General features: G+C 35.1%; 1 protein-coding gene across 15 annotated transcripts in view; it reads right to left on the reverse strand.

Annotated features, from left to right (window-relative positions):
* LOC134539287 (titin-like) overlaps positions 1–21,168 on the reverse strand; it is a 299,819-nt gene that overhangs the window by 54,231 nt on the left and 224,420 nt on the right. For 14 of the 15 annotated variants that reach the window (XM_063381172.1, XM_063381170.1, XM_063381171.1 and 11 more), the window contains exon 1: positions 1–21,168. This exon is cut by the window's right edge and continues 11,820 nt beyond it. The exons of the other annotated variant lie outside the window; for it this stretch is intronic. In XM_063381172.1, coding sequence (XP_063237242.1) covers positions 1–21,168 — 21,168 coding nt within the window. 15 annotated transcript variants of the gene reach the window in all.

Genomic DNA, 21,168 nt, shown 5'->3' on the forward strand with positions numbered 1-21,168 from the left:
CTTGAGAAAAGATGGTACCATCTTCATCCAAATAATGGAACTTGTGCTTCACACGTGGAGGGGTCACAGCACGAACATCTAGGATGGGAGAAAGACGATCTTCAGAAATTCGTGATTTCTTTTGCGGGGATGGATGTTTCATTGATGATGATGGGGAACTTGTTTGACAGGGAGAAGATGGAATTTTAGGAAGATCATGTCTGTCCTCTGAAATGCTTGAGTAATCTAATACTAAATCAGATGTACGGTGTAGTTCAAGTGAACGTTTCGTGGGTTTAGGTGATGCCGGTGAACCACGAATTCGTGTGCTGATATCTACGCTTATATCATGGTCTGAAGAGGATGATGGAAGTGCGACAGAATCTGATAGAGAGGAGTCTGTGGTGTCGATTAAAGAGAGTTCAGCCTCTGCAATACCAATAGATGATTCAATGATTCCCCGTGATCCTGAAGATGTGGCAACCCGGCGCAGTGCCTCAGATGATGTTGGTTGCCGGTATATGACTTCAATAGAACCTGAAGCATCCATGGTGCGAGTAAAAACCTCTGATGTTAACATTTGTGTAACACCAACTTGCTGACTCCGAAGTCGACTAGGACTGGATGGCACAGATGGTGTTGATTGGCTTAAATCAGATCGAGATGTAATCTTAACAGGAGATGTAAATACTGAGCTTGATTTGCTTCCAGTTTTTTCCTTTTTATCAATAGCAATGCTATCCAACACTGACATTACTGATGGTGATGATTCAGGACTTGGAGCGGCAGAAAAAGAACAGGTAAACTGTTCTGTGTCCTTTTCAGATAGTGGAGTAACAGCCACAGAAATTGCTGGCTTCGATAAATCAGAATGTTTTATTTCTGGAGAAGCTATGTCAGAAGTAAAATAAGAGATTTCGCTTACTGGATCTATACTATGATCTACAATATCTGAAATAAGTTCAATTTGTTGCTCACTGCCTGTTCTATCAATAGATGGCTTACAGTACTGTGAAGGCTTCAGTGATGTATCCTGCTTTCTGAAACTATCAGGTTGTAGAGTAACCTCTAAATCAATGCCCATTTCTTCTTCATTCACTGAAAATGAAGACTGTAGTGAAGATTTGTGTAGCTGAACAGATTGCATTCTGCTTGCTTTTACCTTTGTAAAAGAACTGACCTGAGAACGAGATTTTTTTGTTGATACAGATAATTTAGCAATTTCCCCCTTCTCAAATGAGGTATCACTAGTAGCATCTATTTTAGAATGTTGAGCTACAGACTTATAAGATGAAACAGTTTCAGAATCAACTGTCTTCACTTTTGCTGATGTTGATGTTTTTCGGACAATAGAAGAAATGCCTGTTTTCTTCTTTGACAAGGAATGTTTTGTAGCAACTATGTGTGTTTGATCAGTTGATTTTTTTGTTAGAAAAGTTGATTGCGACATGCCTGGTGATTTACTGGTATCAATAGTAGAACTTGGTTCCTTCTTCAATTGAATGTGTTCACTTGCAAGAACTCCTGTAGATACAGGTGCAATTCTTTTTCTCAACAAAGAGAGTTTATCTTTTTGTTGGCTTAGATCTGATTTCTTAGAAGATACCATTTTACTAACTTCACTGGATTTAACAGTACTAATACTTGACTCAGTACTAGTAAATGCAGAGTCACTTAAAGTTTTTTGCTGTGAAACTCTTATTTTCTGTCTGGTACGGTCTGTGGAATGAAATGATTCTTTGGTGTGAGAACTGGTCTCCAATTCATGTGATTTACTTTGATGGTCGAAATGCTTATAATGGTGTTTCGGAATTGCCCCTGTGCTGTCAGGGATGCCAGATTTAGTGGATGATTTTTTTGGTGATAAAGAAGTGCTTCTAGAATCAACTTTGTCAATACTTTTTCTTTTAATTGCAGTCTCTCTACTAAAATATGTACTTTTTTCTGCAACACTGTGTTCCACCTTCAAATCTCTAGACAAAGTTGATGCCATATATCCACGGTATTTGTGTTCATACTTTGGAACAGAAAAGCTTGGATGCATTTTATCAGTAGCTTTGACACGATAAGGAATGTCTATACGATCATCAACTTTCTTTCCAACATAATCATAACTCTTCTTAACTCCAGAAGAATCAGTACCATCCCTCGGCTTTGGTTTCTTACTTTTAATTGGTGAACCATAAATAGAATGATGTCCCTTTATCTCTGTCTTAATTTTAGAATCATGTAAAACATGAACTGTTTCATCGGGAGACGTAACAGTTGAAAAATGTGAAGGGACTGAAACCAGAGGTACACTAGAAACAATATCATCACAAACACACAATGATTTTTTCCCACTTGAATCTAATTCCACAAAAGAAATTCCTGTAGATGTTTTAATAAATTTGGCATCAACATTAGCGAAAGATTCCTCATGCTGACCTTCAGTGACTGTAACTTTCAATATATCATCAGTCATTACAATATCATCACTAGAAACTTCAAAAACAGAACCATGACTTTGATCCTGCGTGTCATAATCACTTAAAAACGAATCACCCTTTGAAGTAACAACTTCACAAGAATCTTCCAATACACTAACTTCCACATCTTCTATTATTGGTAGTTGAGAAGCAACATCTAACATTTGCTTTTCGACATCTATAACTTTATCAACATATGCCTCCTCCTCCTCCGTATCTTTTTCTAGAGTAATTTTATCAATAGTTTCAACTAATTTAGATGGCACCTCTTCAACCACAGGTGTCTTCTCAGCTACAATAATTGCTTCCTTAGAAGGTGATTCCATTATTTTGGCTTCTTTTATTGTAACCTCCTCAGCTATTTCCTCAAACCCTGCAACCACAGCAACTTCTTTCTCATCCAACAATACTTTAGGTTTTTCTACTACAACCTCTTCTTCAATCGATTTAACAACTGATAACTCTTCTTGTACAACATGTTCAATCTTATCACTGACAATTTTCTTCATTAAATATTCTTTTTCTTCTACACTTTCTGGTGATTTATCTAATTGTACAGCTTCTTCCACTTCTCTTTCTTCCACAGACACTTCTTTCACCTCTATTGCCTCTTTTTCAACTTCTTTAGGTAAAACTACTTCTAATTTTTCTTCTTTCACTTCAGGTTCCTCAACAGCAATTCCTACAGGACGCTCATCAGTGACAACGACCTGTGATAATGCAAATTCCTCAATTTTTGCAGTCATTTCAACCACAGGAAGTTCTTTTTCTTCTACTTTCTCAACCATTTCATCTTCCACTTTCTCAGTTTTATCCTTAACAACTTCCTTATCAATAATTTCCTTAGTTGGTTCTTTCTCTTTTACTTCTTTGTGTAACACTACATCCTCCTTTGTCAATGCAACAACTTCCTCCTCTTTAACAACCTTCAAATCTTCTACTTCCCTCACTGGCATTAATTCCTCAATTACTTTTTTGACAATAGATTGATCATCCTCCACTTTAGTCAAATCTAATTCTTTCACCTTACTCACATCAACTATTTTCTCAACAGTTATTTCCTCAATAACCTTTTCCTCTACAACAGGTACAACTGATTCCGATATTTCTTCTCTAACATCTTCTATTGCTGGTTTTTCTTTCTCTTCAACCTCTGCTTCTGCTTTCTTCAATTTAACAATTTCATCTGCAACCTCATCTGATCTAACCTCTAATTTTTCCTCTTCTAAAACCACTGGCCCAACCATTGCATCCATTATTTTCAAATATTCAGGTTCTGCCTGTTCAAATATCTCTTTGGGTAATGGCTCTTTATCAGTTGTTTCTAATTCATGCTCCTCTCTAGATTCCTCCATTATCAGCTCTTCTTTACTGACTTTTTCAATTATTTCTTCTTCTACAACAGATTCTTCAATTTCTCTAACTTCCTTTACAACTTTTCTTGCTATTTCAGTAACCTCTTCTACTAACATTTGCTTTTCGACATCTATAACTTTATCAACATATGCCTCCTCCTCCTCCGTATCTTTTTCTAGAGTAATTTTATCAATAGTTTCAACTAATTTAGATGGCACCTCTTCAACCACAGGTGTCTTCTCAGCTACAATAATTGCTTCCTTAGAAGGTGATTCCATTATTTTGGCTTCTTTTATTGTAACCTCCTCAGCTATTTCCTCAAACCCTGCAACCACAGCAACTTCTTTCTCATCCAACAATACTTTAGGTTTTTCTACTACAACCTCTTCTTCAATCGATTTAACAACTGATAACTCTTCTTGTACAACATGTTCAATCTTATCACTGACAATTTTCTTCATTAAATATTCTTTTTCTTCTACACTTTCTGGTGATTTATCTAATTGTACAGCTTCTTCCACTTCTCTTTCTTCCACAGACACTTCTTTCACCTCTATTGCCTCTTTTTCAACTTCTTTAGGTAAAACTACTTCTAATTTTTCTTCTTTCACTTCAGGTTCCTCAACAGCAATTCCTACAGGACGCTCATCAGTGACAACGACCTGTGATAATGCAAATTCCTCAATTTTTGCAGTCATTTCAACCACAGGAAGTTCTTTTTCTTCTACTTTCTCAACCATTTCATTTTCCACTTTCTCAGTTTTATCCTTAACAACTTCCTTATCAATAATTTCCTTAGTTGGTTCTTTCTCTTTTACTTCTTTGTGTAACACTATATCCTCCTTTGTCAATGCAACAACTTCCTCCTCTTTAACAACCTTCAAATCTTCTACTTCCCTCACTGGCATTAATTCCTCAATTACTTTTTTTACAATAGATTGATCATCCTCCACTTTAGTCAAATCTAATTCTTTCACCTTACTCACATCAACTATTTTCTCAACAGTTATTTCCTCAATAACCTTTTCCTCTACAACAGGTACAACTGATTCCGATATTTCTTCTCTAACATCTTCTATTGCTGGTTTTTCTTTCTCTTCAACCTCTGCTTCTGCTTTCTTCAATTTAACAATTTCATCTGCAACCTCATCTGATCTAACCTCTAATTTTTCCTCTTCTAAAACCACTGGCCCAACCATTGCATCCATTATTTTCAAATATTCAGGTTCTGCCTGTTCAAATATCTCTTTGGGTAATGGCTCTTTATCAGTTGTTTCTAATTCATGCTCCTCTCTAGATTCCTCCATTATCAGCTCTTCTTTACTGACTTTTTCAATTATTTCTTCTTCTACAACAGATTCTTCAATTTCTCTTACTTCCTTTACAACTTTTCTTGCTATTTCAGTAACCTCTTCTACTAACATTTGCTTTTCGACATCTATAACTTTATCAACATATGCCTCCTCCTCCTCCGTATCTTTTTCTAGAGTAATTTTATCAATAGTTTCAACTAATTTAGATGGCACCTCTTCAACCACAGGTGTCTTCTCAGCTACAATAATTGCTTCCTTAGAAGGTGATTCCATTATTTTGGCTTCTTTTATTGTAACCTCCTCAGCTATTTCCTCAAACCCTGCAACCACAGCAACTTCTTTCTCATCCAACAATACTTTAGGTTTTTCTACTACAACCTCTTCTTCAATCGATTTAACAACTGATAACTCTTCTTGTACAACATGTTCAATCTTATCACTGACAATTTTCTTCATTAAATATTCTTTTTCTTCTACACTTTCTGGTGATTTATATAATTGTACAGCTTCTTCCACTTCTCTTTCTTCCACAGACACTTCTTTCACCTCTATTGCCTCTTTTTCAACTTCTTTAGGTAAAACTACTTCTAATTTTTCTTCTTTCACTTCAGGTTCCTCAACAGCAATTCCTACAGGACGCTCATCAGTGACAACGACCTGTGATAATGCAAATTCCTCAATTTTTGCAGTCATTTCAACCACAGGAAGTTCTTTTTCTTCTACTTTCTCAACCATTTCATCTTCCACTTTCTCAGTTTTATCCTTAACAACTTCCTTATCAATAATTTCCTTAGTTGGTTCTTTCTCTTTTACTTCTTTGTGTAACACTACATCCTCCTTTGTCAATGCAACAACTTCCTCCTCTTTAACAACCTTCAAATCTTCTACTTCCCTCACTGGCATTAATTCCTCAATTACTTTTTTGACAATAGATTGATCATCCTCCACTTTAGTCAAATCTAATTCTTTCACCTTACTCACATCAACTATTTTCTCAACAGTTATTTCCTCAATAACCTTTTCCTCTACAACAGGTACAACTGATTCCGATATTTCTTCTCTAACATCTTCTATTGCTGGTTTTTCTTTCTCTTCAACCTCTGCTTCTGCTTTCTTCAATTTAACAAATTCATCTGCAACCTCATCTGATCTAACCTCTAATTTTTCCTCTTCTAAAACCACTGGCCCAACCATTGCATCCATTATTTTCAAATATTCAGGTTCTGCCTGTTCAAATATCTCTTTGGGTAATGGCTCTTTATCAGTTGTTTCTAATTCATGCTCCTCTCTAGATTCCTCCATTATCAGCTCTTCTTTAAGGACTTTTTCAATTATTTCTTCTTCTACAACAGATTCTTCAATTTCTCTAACTTCCTTTACAACTTTTCTTGCTATTTCAGTAACCTCTTCTACTAACATTTGCTTTTCGACATCTATAACTTTATCAACATATGCCTCCTCCTCCTCCGTATCTTTTTCTAGAGTAATTTTATCAATAGTTTCAACTAATTTAGATGGCACCTCTTCAACCACAGGTGTCTTCTCAGCTACAATAATTGCTTCCTTAGAAGGTGATTCCATTATTTTGGCTTCTTTTATTGTAACCTCCTCAGCTATTTCCTCAAACCCTGCAACCACAGCAACTTCTTTCTCATCCAACAATACTTTAGGTTTTTCTACTACAACCTCTTCTTCAATCGATTTAACAACTGATAACTCTTCTTGTACAACATGTTCAATCTTATCACTGACAATTTTCTTCATTAAATATTCTTTTTCTTCTACACTTTCTGGTGATTTATCTAATTGTACAGCTTCTTCCACTTCTCTTTCTTCCACAGACACTTCTTTCACCTCTATTGCCTCTTTTTCAACTTCTTTAGGTAAAACTACTTCTAATTTTTCTTCTTTCACTTCAGGTTCCTCAACAGCAATTCCTACAGGACGCTCATCAGTGACAACGACCTGTGATAATGCAAATTCCTCAATTTTTGCAGTCATTTCAACCACAGGAAGTTCTTTTTCTTCTACTTTCTCAACCATTTCATCTTCCACTTTCTCAGTTTTATCCTTAACAACTTCCTTATCAATAATTTCCTTAGTTGGTTCTTTCTCTTTTACTTCTTTGTGTAACACTACATCCTCCTTTGTCAATGCAACAACTTCCTCCTCTTTAACAACCTTCAAATCTTCTACTTCCCTCACTGGCATTAATTCCTCAATTACTTTTTTGACAATAGATTGATCATCCTCCACTTTAGTCAAATCTAATTCTTTCACCTTACTCACATCAACTATTTTCTCAACAGTTATTTCCTCAATAACCTTTTCCTCTACAACAGGTACAACTGATTCCGATATTTCTTCTCTAACATCTTCTATTGCTGGTTTTTCTTTCTCTTCAACCTCTGCTTCTGCTTTCTTCAATTTAACAATTTCATCTGCAACCTCATCTGATCTAACCTCTAATTTTTCCTCTTCTAAAACCACTGGCCCAACCATTGCATCCATTATTTTCAAATATTCAGGTTCTGCCTGTTCAAATATCTCTTTGGGTAATGGCTCTTTATCAGTTGTTTCTAATTCATGCTCCTCTCTAGATTCCTCCATTATCAGCTCTTCTTTACTGACTTTTTCAATTATTTCTTCTTCTACAACAGATTCTTCAATTTCTCTAACTTCCTTTACAACTTTTCTTGCTATTTCAGTAACCTCTTCTACTAACATTTGCTTTTCGACATCTATAACTTTATCAACATATGCCTCCTCCTCCTCCGTATCTTTTTCTAGAGTAATTTTATCAATAGTTTCAACTAATTTAGATGGCACCTCTTCAACCACAGGTGTCTTCTCAGCTACAATAATTGCTTCCTTAGAAGGTGATTCCATTATTTTGGCTTCTTTTATTGTAACCTCCTCAGCTATTTCCTCAAACCCTGCAACCACAGCAACTTCTTTCTCATCCAACAATACTTTAGGTTTTTCTACTACAACCTCTTCTTCAATCGATTTAACAACTGATAACTCTTCTTGTACAACATGTTCAATCTTATCACTGACAATTTTCTTCATTAAATATTCTTTTTCTTCTACACTTTCTGGTGATTTATATAATTGTACAGCTTCTTCCACTTCTCTTTCTTCCACAGACACTTCTTTCACCTCTATTGCCTCTTTTTCAACTTCTTTAGGTAAAACTACTTCTAATTTTTCTTCTTTCACTTCAGGTTCCTCAACAGCAATTCCTACAGGACGCTCATCAGTGACAACGACCTGTGATAATGCAAATTCCTCAATTTTTGCAGTCATTTCAACCACAGGAAGTTCTTTTTCTTCTACTTTCTCAACCATTTCATCTTCCACTTTCTCAGTTTTATCCTTAACAACTTCCTTATCAATAATTTCCTTAGTTGGTTCTTTCTCTTTTACTTCTTTGTGTAACACTACATCCTCCTTTGTCAATGCAACAACTTCCTCCTCTTTAACAACCTTCAAATCTTCTACTTCCCTCACTGGCATTAATTCCTCAATTACTTTTTTGACAATAGATTGATCATCCTCCACTTTAGTCAAATCTAATTCTTTCACCTTACTCACATCAACTATTTTCTCAACAGTTATTTCCTCAATAACCTTTTCCTCTACAACAGGTACAACTGATTCCGATATTTCTTCTCTAACATCTTCTATTGCTGGTTTTTCTTTCTCTTCAACCTCTGCTTCTGCTTTCTTCAATTTAACAAATTCATCTGCAACCTCATCTGATCTAACCTCTAATTTTTCCTCTTCTAAAACCACTGGCCCAACCATTGCATCCATTATTTTCAAATATTCAGGTTCTGCCTGTTCAAATATCTCTTTGGGTAATGGCTCTTTATCAGTTGTTTCTAATTCATGCTCCTCTCTAGATTCCTCCATTATCAGCTCTTCTTTAAGGACTTTTTCAATTATTTCTTCTTCTACAACAGATTCTTCAATTTCTCTAACTTCCTTTACAACTTTTCTTGCTATTTCAGTAACCTCTTCTACTAACATTTGCTTTTCGACATCTATAACTTTATCAACATATGCCTCCTCCTCCTCCGTATCTTTTTCTAGAGTAATTTTATCAATAGTTTCAACTAATTTAGATGGCACCTCTTCAACCACAGGTGTCTTCTCAGCTACAATAATTGCTTCCTTAGAAGGTGATTCCATTATTTTGGCTTCTTTTATTGTAACCTCCTCAGCTATTTCCTCAAACCCTGCAACCACAGCAACTTCTTTCTCATCCAACAATACTTTAGGTTTTTCTACTACAACCACTTCTTCAAACGATTTAACAACTGATAACTCTTCTTGTACAACATGTTCAATCTTATCACTGACAATTTTCTTCATTAAATATTCTTTTTCTTCTACACTTTCTGGTGATTTATCTAATTGTACAGCTTCTTCCACTTCTCTTTCTTCCACAGACACTTCTTTCACCTCTATTGCCTCTTTTTCAACTTCTTTAGGTAAAACTACTTCTAATTTTTCTTCTTTCACTTCAGGTTCCTCAACAGCAATTCCTACAGGACGCTCATCAGTGACAACGACCTGTGATAATGCAAATTCCTCAATTTTTGCAGTCATTTCAACCACAGGAAGTTCTTTTTCTTCTACTTTCTCAACCATTTCATCTTCCACTTTCTCAGTTTTATCCTTAACAACTTCCTTATCAATAATTTCCTTAGTTGGTTCTTTCTCTTTTACTTCTTTGTGTAACACTACATCCTCCTTTGTCAATGCAACAACTTCCTCCTCTTTAACAACCTTCAAATCTTCTACTTCCCTCACTGGCATTAATTCCTCAATTACTTTTTTGACAATAGATTGATCATCCTCCACTTTAGTCAAATCTAATTCTTTCACCTTACTCACATCAACTATTTTCTCAACAGTTATTTCCTCAATAACCTTTTCCTCTACAACAGGTACAACTGATTCCGATATTTCTTCTCTAACATCTTCTATTGCTGGTTTTTCTTTCTCTTCAACCTCTGCTTCTGCTTTCTTCAATTTAACAATTTCATCTGCAACCTCATCTGATCTAACCTCTAATTTTTCCTCTTCTAAAACCACTGGCCCAACCATTGCATCCATTATTTTCAAATATTCAGGTTCTGCCTGTTCAAATATCTCTTTGGGTAATGGCTCTTTATCAGTTGTTTCTAATTCATGCTCCTCTCTAGATTCCTCCATTATCAGCTCTTCTTTACTGACTTTTTCAATTATTTCTTCTTCTACAACAGATTCTTCAATTTCTCTAACTTCCTTTACAACTTTTCTTGCTATTTCAGTAACCTCTTCTACTAACATTTGCTTTTCGACATCTATAACTTTATCAACATATGCCTCCTCCTCCTCCGTATCTTTTTCTAGAGTAATTTTATCAATAGTTTCAACTAATTTAGATGGCACCTCTTCAACCACAGGTGTCTTCTCAGCTACAATAATTGCTTCCTTAGAAGGTGATTCCATTATTTTGGCTTCTTTTATTGTAACCTCCTCAGCTATTTCCTCAAACCCTGCAACCACAGCAACTTCTTTCTCATCCAACAATACTTTAGGTTTTTCTACTACAACCTCTTCTTCAATCGATTTAACAACTGATAACTCTTCTTGTACAACATGTTCAATCTTATCACTGACAATTTTCTTCATTAAATATTCTTTTTCTTCTACACTTTCTGGTGATTTATCTAATTGTACAGCTTCTTCCACTTCTCTTTCTTCCACAGACACTTCTTTCACCTCTATTGCCTCTTTTTCAACTTCTTTAGGTAAAACTACTTCTAATTTTTCTTCTTTCACTTCAGGTTCCTCAACAGCAATTCCTACAGGACGCTCATCAGTGACAACGACCTGTGATAATGCAAATTCCTCAATTTTTGCAGTCATTTCAACCACAGGAAGTTCTTTTTCTTCTACTTTCTCAACCATTTCATCTTCCACTTTCTCAGTTTTATCCTTAACAACTTCCTTATCAATAATTTCCTTAGTTGGTTCTTTCTCTTTTACTTCTTTGTGTAACACTACATCCTCCTTTGTCAATGCAACAACTTCCTCCTCTTTAACAACCTTCAAATCTTCTACTTCCCTCACTGGCATTAATTCCTCAATTACTTTTTTGACAATAGATTGATCATCCTCCACTTTAGTCAAATCTAATTCTTTCACCTTACTCACATCAACTATTTTCTCAACAGTTATTTCCTCAATAACCTTTTCCTCTACAACAGGTACAACTGATTCCGATATTTCTTCTCTAACATCTTCTATTGCTGGTTTTTCTTTCTCTTCAACCTCTGCTTCTGCTTTCTTCAATTTAACAATTTCATCTGCAACCTCATCTGATCTAACCTCTAATTTTTCCTCTTCTAAAACCACTGGCCCAACCATTGCATCCATTATTTTCAAATATTCAGGTTCTGCCTGTTCAAATATCTCTTTGGGTAATGGCTCTTTATCAGTTGTTTCTAATTCATGCTCCTCTCTAGATTCCTCCATTATCAGCTCTTCTTTACTGACTTTTTCAATTATTTCTTCTTCTACAACAGATTCTTCAATTTCTCTAACTTCCTTTACAACTTTTCTTGCTATTTCAGTAACCTCTTCTACTAACATTTGCTTTTCGACATCTATAACTTTATCAACATATGCCTCCTCCTCCTCCGTATCTTTTTCTAGAGTAATTTTATCAATACTTTCAACTAATTTAGATGGCACCTCTTCAACCACAGGTGTCTTCTCAGCTACAATAATTGCTTCCTTAGAAGGTGATTCCATTATTTTGGCTTCTTTTATTGTAACCTCCTCAGCTATTTCCTCAAACCCTGCAACCACAGCAACTTCTTTCTCATCCAACAATACTTTAGGTTTTTCTACTACAACCTCTTCTTCAATCGATTTAACAACTGATAACTCTTCTTGTACAACATGTTCAATCTTATCACTGACAATTTTCTTCATTAAATATTCTTTTTCTTCTACACTTTCTGGTGATTTATCTAATTGTACAGCTTCTTCCACAGACACTTCTTTCACCTCTATTGCCTCTTTTTCAACTTCTTTAGGTAAAACTACTTCTAATTTTTCTTCTTTCACTTCAGGTTCCTCAACAGCAATTCCTACAGGACGCTCATCAGTGACAACGACCTGTGATAATGCAAATTCCTCAATTTTTGCAGTCATTTCAACCACAGGAAGTTCTTTTTCTTCTACTTTCTCAACCATTTCATCTTCCACTTTCTCAGTTTTATCCTTAACAACTTCCTTATCAATAATTTCCTTAGTTGGTTCTTTCTCTTTTACTTCTTTGTGTAACACTACATCCTCCTTTGTCAATGCAACAACTTCCTCCTCTTTAACAACCTTCAAATCTTCTACTTCCCTCACTGGCATTAATTCCTCAATTACTTTTTTGACAATAGATTGATCATCCTCCACTTTAGTCAAATCTAATTCTTTCACCTTACTCACATCAACTATTTTCTCAACAGTTATTTCCTCAATAACCTTTTCCTCTACAACAGGTACAACTGATTCCGATATTTCTTCTCTAACATCTTCTATTGCTGGTTTTTCTTTCTCTTCAACCTCTGCTTCTGCTTTCTTCAATTTAACAATTTCATCTGCAACCTCATCTGATCTAACCTCTAATTTTTCCTCTTCTAAAACCACTGGCCCAACCATTGCATCCATTATTTTCAAATATTCAGGTTCTGCCTGTTCAAATATCTCTTTGGGTAATGGCTCTTTATCAGTTGTTTCTAATTCATGCTCCTCTCTAGATTCCTCCATTATCAGCTCTTCTTTACTGACTTTTTCAATTATTTCTTCTTCTACAACAGATTCTTCAATTTCTCTAACTTCCTTTACAACTTTTCTTGCTATTTCAGTAACCTCTTCTACTAACATTTGCTTTTCGACATCTATAACTTTATCAACATATGCCTCCTCCTCCTCCGTATCTTTTTCTAGAGTAATTTTATCAATAGTTTCAACTAATTTAGATGGCACCTCTTCAACCACAGGTGTCTTCTCAGCTACAATAATTGCTTCCTTAGAAGGTGATTCCATTATTTTGGCTTCTTTTATTGTAACCTCCTCAGCTATTTCCTCAAACCCTGCAACCACAGCAACTTCTTTCTCATCCAACAATACTTTAGGTTTTTCTACTACAACCTCTTCTTCAATCGATTTAACAACTGATAACTCTTCTTGTACAACATGTTCAATCTTATCACTGACAATTTTCTTCATTAAATATTCTTTTTCTTCTACACTTTCTGGTGATTTATCTAATTGTACAGCTTCTTCCACAGACACTTCTTTCACCTCTATTGCCTCTTTTTCAACTTCTTTGGGTAAAACTACTTCTAATTTTTCTTCTTTCACTTCAGGTTCCACAACAGCAATTCCTACAGGACGCTCATCAGTGACAACGACCTGTGATAATGCAAATTCCTCAATTTTTGCAGTCATTTCAACCACAGGAAGTTCTTTTTCTTCTACTTTCTCAACCATTTCATCTTCCACTTTCTCAGTTTTATCCTTAACAACTTCCTTATCAATAATTTCCTTAGTTGGTTCTTTCTCTTTTACTTCTTTGTGTAACACTACATCCTCCTTTGTCAATGCAACAACTTCCTCCTCTTTAACAACCTTCAAATCTTCTACTTCCCTCACTGGCATTAATTCCTCAATTACTTTTTTGACAATAGATTGATCATCCTCCACTTTAGTCAAATCTAATTCTTTCACCTTACTCACATCAACTATTTTCTCAACAGTTATTTCCTCAATAACCTTTTCCTCTACAACAGGTACAACTGATTCCGATATTTCTTCTCTAACATCTTCTATTGCTGGTTTTTCTTTCTCTTCAACCTCTGCTTCTGCTTTCTTCAATTTAACAATTTCATCTGCAACCTCATCTGATCTAACCTCTAATTTTTCCTCTTCTAAAACCACTGGCCCAACCATTGCATCCATTATTTTCAAATATTCAGGTTCTGCCTGTTCAAATATCTCTTTGGGTAATGGCTCTTTATCAGTTGTTTCTAATTCATGCTCCTCTCTAGATTCCTCCATTATCAGCTCTTCTTTACTGACTTTTTCAATTATTTCTTCTTCTACAACAGATTCTTCAATTTCTCTTACTTCCTTTACAACTTTTCTTGCTATTTCAGTAACCTCTTCTACTAACATTTGCTTTTCGACATCTATAACTTTATCAACATATGCCTCCTCCTCCTCCGTATCTTTTTCTAGAGTAATTTTATCAATACTTTCAACTAATTTAGATGGCACCTCTTCAACCACAGGTGTCTTCTCAGCTACAATAATTGCTTCCTTAGAAGGTGATTCCATTATTTTGGCTTCTTTTATTGTAACCTCCTCAGCTATTTCCTCAAACCCTGCAACCACAGCAACTTCTTTCTCATCCAACAATACTTTAGGTTTTTCTACTACAACCTCTTCTTCAATCGATTTAACAACTGATAACTCTTCTTGTACAACATGTTCAATCTTATCACTGACAATTTTCTTCATTAAATATTCTTTTTCTTCTACACTTTCTGGTGATTTATCTAATTGTACAGCTTCTTCCACTTCTCTTTCTTCCACAGACACTTCTTTCACCTCTATTGCCTCTTTTTCAACTTCTTTAGGTAAAACTACTTCTAATTTTTCTTCTTTCACTTCAGGTTCCTCAACAGCAATTCCTACAGGACGCTCATCAGTGACAACGACCTGTGATAATGCAAATTCCTCAATTTTTGCAGTCATTTCAACCACAGGAAGTTCTTTTTCTTCTACTTTCTCAACCATTTCATCTTCCACTTTCTCAGTTTTATCCTTAACAACTTCCTTATCAATAATTTCCTTAGTTGGTTCTTTCTCTTTTACTTCTTTGTGTAACACTACATCCTCCTTTGTCAATGCAACAACTTCCTCCTCTTTAACAACCTTCAAATCTTCTACTTCCCTCATTGGCATTAATTCCTCAATTACTTTTTTGACAATAGATTGATCATCCTCCACTTTAGTCAAATCTAATTCTTTCACCTTACTCACATCAACTATTTTCTCAACAGTTATTTCCTCAATAACCTTTTCCTCTACAACAGGTACAACTGATTCCGATATTTCTTCTCTAACATCTTCTATTGCTGGTTTTTCTTTCTCTTCAACCTCTGCTTCTGCTTTCTTCAATTTAACAATTTCATCTGCAACCTCATCTGATCTAACATCTAATTTTTCCTCTTCTAAAACCACTGGCCCAACCATTGCATCCATTATTTTCAAATATTCAGGTTCTGCCTGTTCAAATATCTCTTTGGGTAATGGCTCTTTATCAGTTGTTTCTAATTCATGCTCCTCTCTAGATTCCTCCATTATCAGCTCTTCTTTACTGACTTTTTCAATTATTTCTTCTTCTACAACAGATTCTTCAATTTCTCTAACTTCCTTTACAACTTTTCTTGCTATTTCAGTAACCTCTTCTACTAACATTTGCTTTTCGACATCTATAACTTTATCAACATATGCCTCCTCCTCCTCCGTATCTTTTTCTAGAGTAATTTTATCAATACTTTCAACTAATTTAGATGGCACCTCTTCAACCACAGGTGTCTTCTCAGCTACAATAATTGCTTCCTTAGAAGGTGATTCCATTATTTTGGCTTCTTTTATTGTAACCTCCTCAGCTATTTCCTCAAACCCTGCAACCACAGCAACTTCTTTCTCATCCAACAATACTTTAGGTTTTTCTACTACAACCTCTTCTTCAATCGATTTAACAACTGATAACTCTTCTTGTACAACATGTTCAATCTTATCACTGACAATTTTCTTCATTAAATATTCTTTTTCTTCTACACTTTCTGGTGATTTATCTAATTGTACAGCTTCTTCCACAGACACTTCTTTCACATCTATTGCCTCTTTTTCAACTTCTTTAGGTAAAACTACTTCTAATTTTTCTTCTTTCACTTCAGGTTCCTCAACAGCAATTCCTACAGGACGCTCATCAGTGACAACGACCTGTGATAATGCAAATTCCTCAATTTTTGCAGTCATTTCAACCACAGGAAGTTCTTTTTCTTCTACTTTCTCAACCATTTCATCTTCCACTTTCTCAGTTTTATCCTTAACAACTTCCTTATCAATAATTTCCTTAGTTGGTTCTTTCTCTTTTACTTCTTTGTGTAACACTACATCCTCCTTTGTCAATGCAACAACTTCCTCCTCTTTAACAACCTTCAAATCTTCTACTTCCCTCACTGGCATTAATTCCTCAATTACTTTTTTGACAATAGATTGATCATCCTCCACTTTAGTCAAATCTAATTCTTTCACCTTACTCACATCAACTATTTTCTCAACAGTTATTTCCTCAATAACCTTTTCCTCTACAACAGGTACAACTGATTCCGATATTTCTTCTCTAACATCTTCTATTGCTGGTTTTTCTTTCTCTTCAACCTCTGCTTCTGCTTTCTTCAATTTAACAATTTCATCTGCAACCTCATCTGATCTAACCTCTAATTTTTCCTCTTCTAAAACCACTGGCCCAACCATTGCATCCATTATTTTCAAATATTCAGGTTCTGCCTGTTCAAATATCTCTTTGGGTAATGGCTCTTTATCAGTTGTTTCTAATTCATGCTCCTCTCTAGATTCCTCCATTATCAGCTCTTCTTTACTGACTTTTTCAATTATTTCTTCTTCTACAACAGATTCTTCAATTTCTCTAACTTCCTTTACAACTTTTCTTGCTATTTCAGTAACCTCTTCTACTAACATTTGCTTTTCGACATCTATAACTTTATCAACATATGCCTCCTCCTCCTCCGTATCTTTTTCTAGAGTAATTTTATCAATAGTTTCAACTAATTTAGATGGCACCTCTTCAACCACAGGTGTCTTCTCAGCTACAATAATTGCTTCCTTAGAAGGTGATTCCATTATTTTGGCTTCTTTTATTGTAACCTCCTCAGCTATTTCCTCAAACCCTGCAACCACAGCAACTTCTTTCTCATCCAACAATACTTTAGGTTTTTCTACTACAACCTCTTCTTCAATCGATTTAACAACTGATAACTCTTCTTGTACAACATGTTCAATCTTATCACTGACAATTTTCTTCATTAAATATTCTTTTTCTTCTACACTTTCTGGTGATTTATCTAATTGTACAGCTTCTTCCACTTCTCTTTCTTCCACAGACACTTCTTTCACCTCTATTGCCTCTTTTTCAACTTCTTTAGGTAAAACTACTTCTAATTTTTCTTCTTTCACTTCAGGTTTCTCAACAGCAATTCCTACAGGACGCTCATCAGTGACAACGACCTGTGATAATGCAAATTCCTCAATTTTTGCAGTCATTTCAACCACAGGAAGTTCTTTTTCTTCTACTTTCTCAACCATTTCATCTTCCACTTTCTCAGTTTTATCCTTAACAACTTCCTTATCAATAATTTCCTTAGTTGGTTCTTTCTCTTTTACTTCTTTGTGTAACACTACATCCTCCTTTGTCAATGCAACAACTTCCTCCTCTTTAACAACCTTCAAATCTTCTACTTCCCTCACTGGCATTAATTCCTCAATTACTTTTTTGACAATAGATTGATCATCCTCCACTTTAGTCAAATCTAATTCTTTCACCTTACTCACATCAACTATTTTCTCAACAGTTATTTCCTCAATAACCTTTTCCTCTACAACAGGTACAACTGATTCCGATATTTCTTCTCTAACATCTTCTATTGCTGGTTTTTCTTTCTCTTCAACCTCTGCTTCTGCTTTCTTCAATTTAACAATTTCATCTGCAACCTCATCTGATCTAACCTCTAATTTTTCCTCTTCTAAAACCACTGGCCCAACCATTGCATCCATTATTTTCAAATATTCAGGTTCTGCCTGTTCAAATATCTCTTTGGGTAATGGCTCTTTATCAGTTGTTTCTAATTCATGCTCCTCTCTAGATTCCTCCATTATCAGCTCTTCTTTACTGACTTTTTCAATTATTTCTTCTTCTACAACAGATTCTTCAATTTCTCTAACTTCCTTTACAACTTTTCTTGCTATTTCAGTAACCTCTTCTACTAACATTTGCTTTTCGACATCTATAACTTTATCAACATATGCCTCCTCCTCATCCGTATCTTTTTCTAGAGTAATTTTATCAATAGTTTCAACTAATTTAGATGGCACCTCTTCAACCACAGGTGTCTTCTCAGCTACAATAATTGCTTCCTTAGAAGGTGATTCCATTATTTTGGCTTCTTTTATTGTAACCTCCTCAGCTATTTCCTCAAACCCTGCAACCACAGCAACTTCTTTCTCATCCAACAATACTTTAGGTTTTTCTACTACAACCTCTTCTTCAATCGATTTAACAACTGATAACTCTTCTTGTACAACATGTTCAATCTTATCACTGACAATTTTCTTCATTAAATATTCTTTTTCTTCTACACTTTCTGGTGATTTATCTAATTGTACAGCTTCTTCCACTTCTCTTTCTTCCACAGACACTTCTTTCACCTCTATTGCCTCTTTTTCAACTTCTTTAGGTAAAACTACTTCTAATTTTTCTTCTTTCACTTCAGGTTCCTCAACAGCAATTCCTACAGGACGCTCATCAGTGACAACGACCTGTGATAATGCAAATTCCTCAATTTTTGCAGTCATTTCAACCACAGGAAGTTCTTTTTCTTCTACTTTCTCAACCATTTCATCTTCCACTTTCTCAGTTTTATCCTTAACAACTTCCTTATCAATAATTTCCTTAGTTGGTTCTTTCTCTTTTACTTCTTTGTGTAACACTACATCCTCCTTTGTCAATGCAACAACTTCCTCCTCTTTAACAACCTTCAAATCTTCTACTTCCCTCACTGGCATTAATTCCTCAATTACTTTTTTGACAATAGATTGATCATCCTCCACTTTAGTCAAATCTAATTCTTTCACCTTACTCACATCAACTATTTTCTCAACAGTTATTTCCTCAATAACCTTTTCCTCTACAACAGGTACAACTGATTCCGATATTTCTTCTCTAACATCTTCTATTGCTGGTTTTTCTTTCTCTTCAACCTCTGCTTCTGCTTTCTTCAATTTAACAATTTCATCTGCAACCTCATCTGATCTAACCTCTAATTTTTCCTCTTCTAAAACCACTGGCCCAACCATTGCATCCATTATTTTCAAATATTCAGGTTCTGCCTGTTCAAATATCTCTTTGGGTAATGGCTCTTTATCAGTTGTTTCTAATTCATGCTCCTCTCTAGATTCCTCCATTATCAGCTCTTCTTTACTGACTTTTTCAATTATTTCTTCTTCTACAACAGATTCTTCAATTTCTCTAACTTCCTTTACAACTTTTCTTGCTATTTCAGTGACCTCTTCTACTAACATTTGCTTTTCGACATCTATAACTTTATCAACATAAGCCTCCTCCTCCTCCGTATCTTTTTCTAGAGTAATTTTATCAATAGTTTCAACTAATTTAGATGGCACCTCTTCAACCACAGGTGTCTTCTCAGCTACAATAATTGCTTCCTTAGAAGGTGATTCCATTATTTTGGCTTCTTTTATTGTAACCTCCTCAGCTATTTCCTCAAACCCTGCAACCACAGCAACTTCTTTCTCATCCTTCAATACTTTAGGTTTTTCTACTACAACCTCTTCTTCAATCGATTTAACAACTGATAACTCTTCTTGTACAACATGTTCAATCTTATCACTGACAATTTTCTTCATTAAATATTCTTTTTCTTCTACACTTTCTGGTGATTTATCTAATTGTACAGCTTCTTCCACTTCTCTTTCTTCCACAGACACTTCTTTCACCTCTATTGCCTCTTTTTCAACTTCTTTAGGTAAAACTACTTCTAATTTTTCTTCTTTCACTTCAGGTTTCTCAACAGCAATTCCTACAGGACGCTCATCAGTGACAACGACCTGTGATAATGCAAATTCCTCAATTTTTGCAGTCATTTCAACCACAGGAAGTTCTTTTTCTTCTACTTTCTCAACCATTTCATCTTCCACTTTCTCAGTTTTATCCTTAACAACTTCTTTATCAATAATTTCCTTAGTTGGTTCTTTCTCTTTTACTTCTTTGTGTAACACTACATCCTCCTTTGTCAATGCAACAACTTCCTCCTCTTTAACAACCTTCAAATCTTCTACTTCCCTCACTGGCATTAATTCCTCAATTACTTTTTTGACAATAGATTGATCATCCTCCACTTTAGTCAAATCTAATTCTTTCACCTTACTCACATCAACTATTTTCTCAACAGTTATTTCCTCAATAACCTTTTCCTCTACAACAGGTACAACTGATTCCGATATTTCTTCTCTAACATCTTCTATTGCTAGTTTTTCTTTCTCTTCAACCTCTGCTTCTGCTTTCTTCAATTTAACAATTTCATCTGCAACCTCATCTGATCTAACCTCTAATTTTTCCTCTTCTAAAACCACTGGCCCAACCATTGCATCCATTATTTTCAAATATTCAGGTTCTGCCTGTTCAAATATCTCTTTGGGTAATGGCTCTTTATCAGTTGTTTCTAATTCATGCTCCTCTCTAGATTCCTCCATTATCAGCTCTTCTTTACTGACTTTTTCAATTATTTCTTCTTCTACAACAGATTCTTCAATTTCTCTAACTTCCTTTACAACTTGTCTTGCTATTTCAGTAACCTCTACTACTAACATTTGCTTTTCGACATCTATAACTTTATCAACATATGCCTCCTCCTCCTCCGTATCTTTTTCTAGAGTAATTTTATCAATAGTTTCAACTAATTTAGATGGCACCTCTTCAACAACAGGTGTCTTCTCAGCTACAATAATTGCTTCCTTAGAAGGTGATTCCATTATTTTGGCTTCTTTTATTGTAACCTCCTCAGCTATTTCTTCAAACCCTGCAACCACAGCAACTTCTTTCTCATCCAACAATACTTTAGGTTTTTCTACTACAACCTCTTCTTCAATCGATTTAACAA

The sequence above is a fragment of the Bacillus rossius genome, chromosome 15 (assembly GCF_032445375.1).
Source record: "Bacillus rossius redtenbacheri isolate Brsri chromosome 15, Brsri_v3, whole genome shotgun sequence".
NCBI lineage: Eukaryota > Metazoa > Arthropoda > Insecta > Phasmatodea > Bacillidae > Bacillus > Bacillus rossius.